The sequence below is a fragment of the Ixodes scapularis genome, unplaced genomic scaffold, assembly GCF_016920785.2.
Source record: "Ixodes scapularis isolate PalLabHiFi unplaced genomic scaffold, ASM1692078v2 PGA_scaffold6__148_contigs__length_123643588, whole genome shotgun sequence".
Lineage (NCBI taxonomy): Eukaryota > Metazoa > Arthropoda > Arachnida > Ixodida > Ixodidae > Ixodes > Ixodes scapularis.
The window spans coordinates 115,021,392-115,034,652 of NW_024609881.1; the positions used below are offsets into that span (position 1 = coordinate 115,021,392).

Genomic DNA, 13,261 nt, shown 5'->3' on the forward strand with positions numbered 1-13,261 from the left:
ACGTCAGACCGGTCAGACTAAACCATTTGTAGTAAAGTGTTGCCTGCAAATGAAAACCTACATTAGACAAACTACATTGAGGACAACTCCAAATTGAAGTATAAAATAAATGCTGTTTCTGAACATTTTAACGAAAAAAAAAAATTCAGGATACATCTGAGTTGGCAACCAAAGTGTTTCCGTGTTAATATGCCTTCCGCTAAGTTACCCAAGCACCAAAGAGAATGCTGGGGACGTAGGTACACGCGCTGTACGCGCTCGCCTATCCCGTTCAAAATATTCGAATTGAATAACCAAAATATAACGCACGTTCGAAATGAAATTTGTTTTAGATTTTTGCTTTTAAACAGTTGCCGCTACAGACGCCGTGCACCGCGTATACTTACGTTGCCGGCCTTTTCCCTTTGAATCTTGGGTAATTCAGCCAAACTTGCACGGGACTCATTACAAGTAATCAAATTACTCGTAATCGATTACTTTTTCGGGTAATTTTGTAATCAATTGAATACACTCATTAGGAAGTAATCACGAGGGTCAGACTTGTGCCTATCTCAAATACTCTACTCAAGATACTGTATTTCAAATATTTTTGAAGTATCTTGGTATCTTGCAAATACTGTTGATCGAGAGTATTTGATAGTCTATCTTAATTACATTTCTGAGTATCTTGTGCTCATTATCTCAAATACATTTTTTACATTACACCATTTTCCGAGTTTTTCGGTATGAAGTGGCGTGGGCGTGGCACCAGCAAACGTGAACATTCTTTCGAGCAACCAAATCCTGTTGTTAGCTCCGATTAGCCACGGTGGCTTTGATTGAGCTCTTGAAAACTTCGCTTTTTTGCCGATTTTGATTCATATTTCAGCCCAAAGCTCGTACAATGAAGGTTTTTCCCTTGCCTTCCCAAAGGCGCCTTTTGTTTCCTCGAGTTTCCCCAAAAAATCCTCAAGCAAAAGGGGTAGTTTTACGGAAGCAAAGATTGCCACACTGAGGCTCAACGCAGACCGGGAAACGACCTACGACAACAATGCAAACTTCGGCTTAAAAAAATAACAAATAGAAAATAAAAATAAAAAAGTAAACACACAAATAAGACTTTTTTTGCTGGTATATTTGATAACGCTACTGCAAAACGTCGAAGATTTTTTTTTTGAGTCGTTAGTCCGGCACTTATTGCTCTCGCGAACACTGTCTGTAAACGATCACTGTTAAGCAGAGAACAGGACAGGAAATGCACTGCAAGCTGGGTGACCACTCAAAATGCCAACAAAGCATCCCCCAACGTTGAGTGCCTTTCTGAACGCAACCTACTTGAAGAAGGTGCGACCACTGCTGTGGCTATTATGTGGGTCCTCTTTGTTATCCATTCACTCATATCCGTATCCCAAGTTCGTTTATAGTGAACTCCCCATATTAGGAATATGGATTGTAGTTGAACGATGCGTCTCAGGTGCGCCGCAGGACGTGATATTCATCGATGTCACTATTAGCGAGGCGCTTTGTCCCGTTTGTTGTCCCCACACCTCGGTGTTTACCCAACACAAGGCCTGTGCACATGCAAACAGGCCTTGTGAAAATGTACATACATGTCATTTCCTTCAATAGAGTGCGGGGCACAGTGTGATGTAAAAATACAAACAATAAACAAAGTGACGTTAAGCGCCGGATCTCTTCCGAAAGCAGTCGTCAGAGGATGCGAGCTTGATGCACTTGGGCTTCTGTGCTAAACTGAGGACCGTGCATGCTGTATTGTTCATGCAAGCAGGAGTGGTAACAAAAGAGCCCCTTTTCCCCCTCATCGGAGAACACGAACTCCAGCCGAACGCTGACGCCGCATTCGGTCATGTCAGCCGAGCGCTGAGTCATTGTATTTGTTGCCCCCATCCGTGTAGTTCTAAAGTTAACCGCTTGGGGCGCCACGGTCTAATCTCCTCCTAGGTGGCGTAAGCTACCGCCCGATCCAAGGGGCTCAGCCGTATTCATCCATCCATCCATCCCCAAAGCGACCTTTCTTTTTGTCCCAGAGATGTTTTGTAACATTATCAGTTTTACCTCCACGCGCGTTGCAGAGCGAATGCGTGTCCGAGCGGTTGCAGCGCTTGGCTCTCGCGCGGAGGCTCCGGGTTTGATTCCAGGGAGCGGACTCCTGTTTTTATTTATTCTTTCAACTTGACATTCTCGTAAGTTGAAAACCTTGTCGTCTGATCGAGTTACGAACATTCTACGCGCCGAACGTTCTACGCCGAATGTTCCAGAAATCCACGCGGGTAGAAAAGGTGCTCCGCTCCGTGTGACGGTCCAGTGTCAGTCTCGCCCCAGCGCTCGATCCTGCTTTTTCGCCGACATCGACGCTTGAGGTGCTAGTTTTTCTCTTTGGTTTTGGGCACAACTTCGCCCCAATAAACGTTTAGTTTCTTTAGTTTTTCGCCCCCTCATCATTTTTCATTCGTGACAATATGCTGCTCCTTATGCATAAAATAACCGAACGATGCTTTTTTTTTTTGCCGTTTTGTGTTGTGGCGTCTTAATAAACCATTCTGGTAAACCAGACATGCGCAGCTGTATAGTTGTCCTTGTCAATTACGTCGATACAAATTAAGCAACGCGGAAGTATCTTCAAAAGTAATTTAATTACATTTCTAAGTATTTGTACTCTACTCAATATACTTTACAATGAGAGTAACTTGAGTAGTATTTTAAATACTTTATGAAGCAGGTATTTAGTAACTTAACTTAAATCGAGTATTTTGTCCAACACTGACGAGGGTAATTTCATTAGTTTTGGAAGTACTAAAAACACTTATGACCATTATTATTTTTCATTCCTCTTTCTAACGGCGCCCTTTGTTTCTAAAAGTTTTCTCACAGGAATCCTGGAACCTAGTCTCCGAGAGGAGGATAGTATGTCGAGACCGGTTATAACGAATACGGTTATAACGAAATAGCGGCTACAGCGATGCGATCACGATTTCCCATTTCCTTTTGCACTTCGTTATAAACTAAGTCGGTTATAACGAAATAGCGGATATAGAGAAGTGATTTCCGATTCCCGTTGACTTCGTTATCACCGGTCTCGACAGTTATGCCAAAATTGGTGAATTAAAAAGATGAGTCTCATTATTCGGTGATTTTAATCCACTAATGGACAGCACAAAAGGCCAGTTTTCAAACCGGCTGAAAATTTGTCGTTCTGAAAATCTAAAGTAGTCGGAAATGTAAGGGTTACTTTTCAAGCAACGGTCAATTACTTTTCTTTTCAAGTACTTAAAGGGGCCCTGCAAGGACTTTTTTACTGGTTTCTAATTTGCTCCGAACCTGAGCGCACTGAACGTAGTAACTTAATGAAACTTTTCTTTTCTCAAATTTCGCTTTCTTTTAGAAGTTATAGGTAAATTAAAATTTAAAAAAAAAACAAGCAAAAAATAACCTCCTTTATGACGTCGTTGCTCGTGGCTTGAGTGGCCGTGAACTAGAGAAGGGGTAGTGAGCTCAGCGAGCGCTCACGGCGGCCGCACTCCGTGTCGACGGCTCGAGAGGGCGCCACTAAAGCATGTTCTGGATAGGCTGTATGAAGCGGGCAGCCAGGGCGGCTCGCATTGCATTTGCTGCGCGATTAAACACTAATTCGGCGTGACACTTCATTGGCAGCAAACGACAGCGAACACGGGGTAAAGATCAGTTCAGAACGAGAGCCACTTCGCGCTGCACAACCGCCAAACGGCCAAACCGCAGGTCAAAGCTGCTCGCCGAAGGTCTTCGGAAACCGGTCGGACCCTCCAGCCCGAATACGACCGCAGCGCCGAAACGTACATCCGGGACCTTTCTACGCTCGCCGCTCGTCGGCGCCTGATCCCACTACTCCTTTCTAGTATGCGCCGTCTTTTCCACCCCTTGGTGGCGGGTATGTCGACGGGTCATTTCTTGTTTCCGTACTTTATAAACTGCATTTGTTTCTTTTCTAATCTAAATTACTGAACAAAAACTACTTTCATAAATGATTGAAACTGCTCGCGCCACTTATATTTTGTATTTTGACTAAAAAGAAGCTTTTAGCGGCTGTGACCAGTAGTAAGCCCAGGACCAAAGACTTCACATATCGCGAGCTTTCGGCACCGCGGGTCGCCCCCATAGGTGAAAGAGGTTTCCGCGTCGTCCGGTTAAAATATGACGCACTGATATTTAGTTACTCTCTCCGTGCCCGTTGGCTTGCCCAAACCCCAAGAGATGTTGAAACCGTAAAAAAGATAGACGCTTAAATATGATAGCAGGGTAGACGCTTAAATATGGTAGCAATATAATTGAATACATTTCAACAAAGAGTAATTATAACCAATGACGTTTTTCGATTAACGCGCACAAGATTGAATATTCAACAAAAAAGTATATATATTGGTGAAAGCAACCGAAAGCAAATCATTCGGTTACATTAGCATCACGACGATGATGATGGAAAAAGAGAGGAAAGTGAACGGCACCGCTTCGCCACGGAGCAACTGTGACGAAGGTTCGCTCGCATTTCTGACAAACGCCGTGAGGTGGCGTGGCATGAAAGGGGCCCATGAGCGCCTATCGAGGAGCCGTCCTTATTCACAAACACGTTTTCAAGGCCGAGCGGCACGCTACTGCGCATGCGCCAATATCCCAAACGGACAGTGCTCCTGCCGGAAGACGCGCGCAGCCCAAGCGAACATTTACCGTCTTGGCTGGCCTCGTTCGGACAGCGCGCTGTCTTTTTCCAGCGTGATCCAGATTGTTGCTAACCTATCGCGATACACTATTCTTCGGAGGCTGCTATTTCCTCTCCGTAGAAAAGAAATTCCTCTAAAATTTTATACTAAAGTACGTTGCAAAACATTACTAAAATGATCAACAATGTTTTGAAACGCATATTGTACCGTAATTTCGAAATGTTTTTAAGTTACGTACCCTAGCCAGGTTGTCCTTGATGTGCTTTTTAGGGTCTTCCACTATGTCACTCTCGAGCAGCGCTGCGAAGAGATACGAGCGGGCGTGTTAGCCTCTGCGCGGGTCCTCTACCACAAAAATTTTCGAAACAAATCGAAAGACTGCCGTAATCTTGGTGTTTTTGTGCGCCTCCATCTCTATCATAGCCTTGACTTGCTCATCTTCGGACCCCGGTCCCCTCCTTTACACCCTCGCAATAGCCTAAGAAAAAAAAAAAGAAAAACGACAGCAGTACCTGAGGATAGTTCAATTAATTCAAAGGTGCGTACGTTTTCAGCTAATACTACTTTTGATAGAACCATATGCCACTGAACAAAAAAAAAAAAGGAAAGACGTTTACGATTTCTTGTAATGCCGAATTAGAGCGCAGCTCTTGCGGAGGAGGAGGGAAGGGACGGAGAGGAGGCTATCCTCTCCTCTTTCTCCGTACCCTCTCCTCTCCTCTCCTCCTCCTCCTCCCCTTATCCTCCCCCTCCCTCCCTCCTCCCTCGTGACGTCACTCGTGAAGGTCACTATGAAGGTCGTGATTTTCGTAGGGACCTTCACGAGTGACCTTCGTGACGTCACGAATTTCACTCGTGAAGGTCGTGACCTTCTGACCCTCGTGACGTCACTAGTGACCCTCATGATGTCATTGTGGGAAACGTCCCATAACGCAACGCGTGATTACTGTGACGGCGACGCCACTCAAGCCGGAAACACCTAAGAGCCTAAGAGCTGCGCTCTAAAAAAAAAAAAAACTGGATTAAATTCGTAAAGATCGTGCAGGTAATGTTGAAGTCCAGAAGATGAAGCCAGCAGTCCGGATCAAGCCAATGCGGCCTAGAAGACGAGGTCGGCTCATGACGTCACAGTTCGTGGATTCCCGACCCGTGCGGCGGCAAACAAAAGCTGAAGCTCAACGGGAGTCGCCGCGCTCATCGTGAGACGCTTGGATTGGATTATGTTGGCTCTTCCCTTTATATCGCAAGATGCGCTGGTGTCGATGCTCACGCAATTTAGGCGGCGCTGCGCGGATCCACTAGCGATGACGTCTAGGGGGTAAGGCCTTGTCTTTTAGGTGGTTTTTATACAGCCGTTTGGCTAGATTCAGCCCTCTGGCTTGATCCGGCCTCCTGGTTAGGTCCAGCCCCTTGACTATAGATCAAGCCCGCTGGCTAGATCCGGCCAGCCGGATTGAGTTGGCCCCCCTGGCTATGATCCAGCCCGCTGGCTTCATCCGGTATCCCTGGCTAGATACGACTCGCTGGCTTGATCCGGACCCCTGGCTAGATCGGACCCGTTGGCTTGATCGGGCACCATACCCCTGATTAGATTCGGGCCATTGACTGAATCCGGCCCTCTGGCTGGATCCGGTCCGCTAGCTTGATCCGGCCCACTGGCTTCATCCCCCCCCCCTTCTCTAGCTAGATCTGGCCCGCTGGCTTGATCGGGCACCATACCCCTGGTTAGAATCGGGCCATTGACTGAATCCGGCCCTCTGGCTGGATCCGGTCCGCTAGCTTGATCCGGCCCGCTGGCTTGATCGGGCACCATACCCCTGATTAGAATCGGGCAATTGACTGTATCCGGCCCTCTGGCTGGATCCGGTCCGCTAGCTTGATCCGGCCCGCTGGCTTCATCCCCTCCCCCCACCTTTCTAGTTAGATCTGGCCGCTGGCTTAATCAGGCACCATAACCCTAATTAGAATCGAGCCATTGACTGAATCTGGCCCTCTGGCTGGATCCGGTCTAGCTTGATCCGGCCCGCTGGCTTCATCCCCCCCCCCCCCCCCCTTTCTAGCTAGATCTGGCCCGCTGGCTTGATCGGGCACCATACCCCTAGTTAGAACCGGGCCATGGGCTGAAATCGGCCCTCTGGCTTGATTCGGCCTCCTGGTTAGGTCCAGCCCCTTGACTATATCGAGACCGATGGCTAGATCCGGCCAACTGGATTGAGTTGACCCCCTGGCTATGATCCGGCCCGTTGGCTTCATCCGGCATCCCTGGCTAGATACGGCTCGCTGGCTTCATCTGGCCCCCTGGCTAGATCTGACCCGTTGGCTTGATCGCGGGCATCATACCCCTGATTAGAACCGGGCCATTGGTTGAATCCGGCCCTCTGGCTGGATCCGGTCCGCTAGCTTGATCCGGTCCGCCGGCTTCATCCCCCCCCCCCTCCCCTTCCTAGCTACATCCGGCTTGCTGTCTTGATTCGGCCCGCTGGCTTGATCCGACACCATACCCCTGCCTATATCCGGCCCGCTGGTTAGATTTGATTGGCTGGCTTGATCCGGACCCGTGGCTTAACACGGTTCGTTGGCTTGATCCGGTCCCTGGCTGATTGATTCAGTGCGCAGGTAACACAGGTAGCCAATTCTCTGGCAAAGGCCACGAGCAGTTTTAACAGGCACTCGAGAACAACTTTGTGGCCTAGCTCCATGACGTAGTGAGAGGACAGGAATGGCAAGACAGGCGTCGCACCTTGAGGAACCCCGGACGGGGCGACGACTGACGTGAAGAAGCCCGATAGGGCGTAGAGGTTCTCCAGGCCATGGGGATCGGGATGTGGTGACGACTCGAATTCAAAGACGAGGTAATGCGGAGAACTGAAGCTGATATTAACCCTTTCCTCGCATTCTGCGTGGCGGAAAGCAAGAGGAGCATCGCATAAATATCGGGGCATTAAGGGGCCAAGCGCTTTAGAACTACTTATTTTATCTAGAGGTGAAGAGTTTAGGGGTAGCCCCTGCCAACTCTTTCCACTTTGGCAGAGCGAACGCGGGGTGTGAACTCGCCTCTTCACCAGCGTTCGCTTTGCTAAAGTGGAAAGAGGTAGAAGAAGCTTGTTCTAAGCAACCTGTCACCGATTAAAATGGCTAGAACAGAAAGTTGTGACTGCAGATTCTCCCGGGCAAATTAGGGTTGGGCGTCGATTAAAATATTTAACCCGATTAATCGCCACCTTTTAATCGATCAATTAATCGATTAATCGGCCCTTCTGATCTTCACAGAAAATTTTAAAAAAGTGTCAAAACTACCCGTTTTTCTTCTTACTATTTCGTTTTATGGCGGAATGTACAGCCTCGTTTGAAACTTGACGACGCAGTACCATAAGAAAACACGAAAGAACGGAAAAACATAAAAAAAAAAAAACTTTTAAATTCGTATTTAACCTCTTATTCGCTCTGGATGACAATCACGGGGAACGCTAAAGTGCTTTACCGTAGAATACAACTGTGCACCCTGTTAAAATAGGTAAATTAGTCCCAAGTAGAAAAGCAGGCATTTTTACTAACTTATGAAAAGCTTTTGAGCTTGAAACTGAACCGATTAACATATCAAAACAAATTAACCGCGATTAAGGCATTGGTCGATTGATCTGAAAGTTCATCGATCAACTGCTCAGACCTAGTGCCACTAAATAAGCTACGCTTCAGAGTAACGACACTTGGCCATATTGTGTCGTAAAATCATGGTTGCCAGTTATCTGAAGCTTTATCTGAAATCACAGGAAACGCTTTTCCGCCCTCCACAAATGTTTAAATAGTTCGTGACAGAGCAAAGCAATATTGCGTGACCTTTCCACAACCGAATCTAATGCTGACGAAGTCGCACTTTTGAATCATGACGATCGGCAGTTGCGTCTGCTCTGCATACGAGCCAAAATGGCGGCGCCCACAACAATGCCGGGGAACGGAGTGCCGATACTCTAAGCGCAACTCATTTAGTGGCTCTACTCAGACCTACATCAGATATTCACATCGGCTGGGGGTCCAGAAACGAAGCCGTGAAAATAGGTTCGAAAACACGCGATAAAGATCGCCAACAGTGAGGGAACACCCACTTTCGCTAGCGAGAGCCAATGGAGGGAGAAGAAAAAGCAGGCAGCTTGAGGTGAGCATGGTGGGGGCCATGATGACCACCAGGATCACCGCGGGTCCCCCCACCACGCTGACCACGGCGTGGCGTGCGACGGACAAACGGCCGGGGTCGCGACGCCGCCGGCAATTTGACACCGACATGGCAGCTGGTGTCCGACGTCCCCTTGGATGGTTCGATCTGCGGAGACACCACGACAAGAAGCATACTTGGGAAGTAATCCGTTATTTATTTATTTTTATCAAGTAATTTTGTAATGCCAAGTTACATTTTGGCGGCAGTAATTTGTATTGTAATTTTGTGACAAAAATTATTGGCAATGGAATACTTTAATTACTCGCTACTTTTTTTTTAATAAATATGAACGTAATACAGAAACTGGGGCAATATGTGCAGGCAATTCAGCAGCATAGAAATAGCAAGTTCAACAAAATAGAGTGCATCGTGAAGGGGAGAATAACCGAAAAGAAAACACGATTTTCTGTATGGCCGGTCACTAGAACAATTAGCAAAACGTGCAAGGCATATGCACATCAGAGAAGGGCTCTGATACACATACGGGAAAAAAAAATCAAAAAGACAACGCGTGGAGCCCATGCACTTTTCCCCGTTCGTGCATAAGCTGGCAGGGCATCAAAGCTACAGGCACTAAGGCACCCTAACAGGCACGAGACCGCAGCTTTCATACGTTGCGCTCACTCTTCAAAGGCCTGTTTCAAAAGTGAGCTTTCGTAGATCGTTTTCTTTTTTACCTCCCAATCTCCCAGCAGAGGTAAAAAGCTGCCACTGGGCATGCGCACCACTAGCTTTGTCTGCAGAATTCCAAAGACCATTGCCGGGTCGCCGTAAGCTGGTGGGCGTGGTTACAGCTTCCGCAGCCTTGTCAGCTAACAGGAGAACGCAGTGCGCCTACCTGTAAAATATCTTTCAACCAGGGAGAAAGTCCTCCTCGCCACCTTTCCCATTTGCCCCAGTGGAACTGCTTTTGTGGCTGCATCTTGGAGCCGGATAAGCACGGAGCTTATCCCGGCTCATCCAGACCCCGAGATGCAGCAACAAAAGGAGTCTCACCGCCCTCAAGTTAAAAGTGGGAGAGAGGAAAATCGGAAGGGTGGCGAGAAGGACCCTGGTTGAAAAATATTTTGCAGGTCCGAACAGAATATTTTATTTTCACCACGACAACCATAATGCGAGCGTATGAAAAATGAATAGCGTTGCATAACATTTTGAAAACATCACAATTGTTTCTATTGCTTTTTTGATAAGCGTACGGGAAAGGTAACGTGGAAGTAATCTGTAACGTATCAAGTAAAGTAATCCGTTACTTTTCACCTAAAGTAATTTGTAATGTATCAAGTAAAGTAATTCGTTACTTTTCAGCGAAAGTAATCTGTAACGGTAATCCGTGTTGCGTGTTGTGAGGCTCGGTAATTCGTAATTGTAGCCAATTACATTTTTCAAGTAACGGGCACAAGTCAAGAAGCATGACATACGCTGGTGGCTGTTTACCAGGGCCACAGGCAGATGTTTGTGCCGCCGACAAAATGAACCCAGCTTGCTTTTTTGGCGGCCTTGATCTCGCGTTTTCAACCGCACTATACCATCTTTTTTCTCAGAATGTCACCCAGCGGAAAATACATGGAGAGAGAAGAGAGCGGCGCCGGAGAAAGAGTCCAAACTCAGACACGAAAAAATAAAATAACGGACAAGTCAATTGTTCCATGTTATTTTATTTTTTCCGTGTCTCAGGGTTTATATTGTGATGACACGCCTTCCCTCCCTTTAGCGTCTTCTGACACAGTCATCTGTGATTACATCTTATACACTTCTGCAACATTGATCTTTACACCAGATGTCGCTTCTGCTTTTTTTTCTTTTTTTTTGCTAGGGCACGAAGACTGTTCGAGCTCGCCCGGTATAAAGGGAAAAGCCGCATCATCATCATCATCATCATCATCATCATCATCATCATACTTTTGCTTGCGGAGGAGAAAAAAATGCGGTACTGCGAAATGTATGTTGAAGAAGGTACGCACTCGGCAGCCAGAGCACCACAATGGCCGCTCATGTGACGTCACCCCTAGCCATCGAGCCGAGCAGATATCAAAACGATTTTTTTTTTCTAGCACACTGTAATTCGGTCGTGGGCAGTGTCCTCTTGAAAACCGACATTAATAACCCTCGTTTAGTTTTCTTTTCTTTTTTCATTTTGAATGTTGCTTTAGGGAATCGCTACAGCCTTGACAGCACGTGTGTTCCCGCGGACGTCCCCAGGATATCTAACGTCCCATATATGTCTTAGGCAAGACCATTAGATCATGTGTCGTCTGGGCGTGAGCTGATTTGCCATCAGTGCCGATTTCGTCATTGCCAATCGCAATATCTGTGCATTTCGGTGCAACACAGGACGAGCCATAACCTATCTTTAAACGTTTTAGTTGCCGCGGTAATAACCTATCCACCCGAATAATACCAAGGTATGCTTGGGAGAAGAGCGTGTTGGTTGATGAAGAAAGTGGATGAAGGTGGATGAAGAAACAATAAAACAATTAAAACAGGCGCAACACAACCACATCTTTCAATACCAGGGTGTCCGTGGATGAAAAAGACGTCAAATATACGCACCTGGGTAAGGGTTTTTCCTTTGGGGGCGAAGAAACTTCAGTCCAAGGACAAGATGAAGCTTGGGATGAACGTATTGTTCGCTCGCACGCTCGTCGAATAAGACTCGGCGTTCGTCTTCGTCTTCATCGCCTCCTCCGTGCACTGGCGCGCGTCTGGTTGAGCCATAGCCGATATCGAGGAAGGTAAGCTAAGAGCTTAATTTATTTTATTTTTATTCTGCTCTTTACTTTTGCCGCGTATAAATATCTCCATCTTTCAAGGGTGCAAAAAGGCATGGAAAAGGGTATTACGGAAAGTGAAGCGAACCCCTGCCTTTTTGAAGGGTGTTCGCCCAACATCACCTCCACCATGGATGCCATTTTGCTTCATTCTTGAAGGTGTATAACTTCTTTCTATGTATTCTACAGTCATAAAGTTAATGTTAAAGTAAATGACTGCTTTCCGACCATTAATGTCTCGATATTGCGTTTATTCTTAGTTCATAGTTTATTATATAACTTGTAATAGACCACAGTCGCTGATATTAAAGAATTTTTTTCGCCACTTTTCTCGCAACGTCCCAATGTCCATTACAATTTAAGTAACCAGTGTGTTATACAGGGTGCTTCACAAAAGGTGGACAAAGTCGATATTGCGAAAACTACTCACCATACACAAAAATAAAAGGCTTGTGCGGTTTGGTCCTAGGCCAAGGGCCTATTTATGAAAATTATTAAAGTTCGGGATAATTAAATTGTTAATTATTTTGGCGTAATTAATTTTTTTAGATATTGAATTTAAGGGCGCGGTTTGAATTAGAATCTTGCTGAGCATCATCGAAAAACACTAAATCAACAAATTTCAAGACAATAGAAGGCATGCGCTGTATTTTGCGGCTTTCTAAAAAAACCGCACAAATTCGACGGGTTTTTAAGTTTCGTTTTGGAATCGGAGCGCTTCTCGGCACCGACGGCGCCGCACCCCGTGGAGAAATAGTGCAACCAACTTCTGCTGCGCTGTCCTCGCGCAACGCGGCAGAGGCTGGTTGCACTATTTCTCCACAGGGTGCGGTGCCGAGAAGCGCTCCGATTCCAAACCGAAACTTAAAAACCCGTCAAAGTTGTGCGGTTTTTCAGAAAGCCGTAAATTACCGCGGATGCCTTAAATGTCATATCGTTGTGCAATTTGTTGATTTAGCGTTTTTCGATGATGCTCAGCAAGATTCTACTTGAAACCATAATAAACTTCATATTTAAAAAAAATTAATTACGCGAAAATAATTAACAACTTAATTACCCCGAACCTTAATAATTTCCCTTTATAATTCCCTTGGCCTAAGACCAAAACGACACAAGCCTTTTTTGGTGCGATGCGTACTTCTCGCAATATCGAATTTGTCCACGTAATGAACTGTACAATATAAACATTTCTAAATAAAAAATGAAGTCTAAAATAGTGTTACTTCCTCGTGCTATAAAAACGAAATCACGTCAACTAACGATAACAACGAGTACATAAAATTAGCGCAATGGATGAACATCCGGGATGAACGAATAGAGGGGACAGAGCGCTTTGTCCTGTCTCCTCGTTCCTCTGTTCGTCCTTTGCGCTAATTTTGTGTACTATGATTTAACCAACTATGCCATCAAATGATTTTGTGAAAATAACTAGACATTAAGTTACAAAGCATCTTTTGATATTAATTTTCCAGAAGCTACACATCAATAGATGTGTAGCTTCTGGAATCTGCAGTTTTGTATTAGCAAATACAGATAGCCACACGTGTTAAAGAATAGCTTGATTTGCATTTGTCGTCAAGTGCCGCTTG

The 13,261-nt window shown here is 45.9% G+C and overlaps 1 protein-coding gene across 1 annotated transcript in view; it reads right to left on the reverse strand.

Annotated features, from left to right (window-relative positions):
• Nucleotides 1–11,572, reverse strand: part of LOC115312061 (prominin-like protein) — a 79,207-nt gene extending 67,635 nt beyond the window's left edge. The window contains exons 1-4 of the mRNA XM_042286062.1: nucleotides 11,455–11,572; nucleotides 8,795–9,009; nucleotides 7,432–7,587; nucleotides 4,930–4,991 (exon numbers count right to left, since the gene is read on the reverse strand). Coding sequence (XP_042141996.1) covers nucleotides 4,930–4,991; nucleotides 7,432–7,587; nucleotides 8,795–8,972 — 396 coding nt within the window. The 5' untranslated portion in view covers nucleotides 8,973–9,009; nucleotides 11,455–11,572. The remainder of the gene's footprint in view (nucleotides 1–4,929; nucleotides 4,992–7,431; nucleotides 7,588–8,794; nucleotides 9,010–11,454) is intronic.
• Between the last annotated feature and the right edge of the window lie 1,689 nt (nucleotides 11,573–13,261).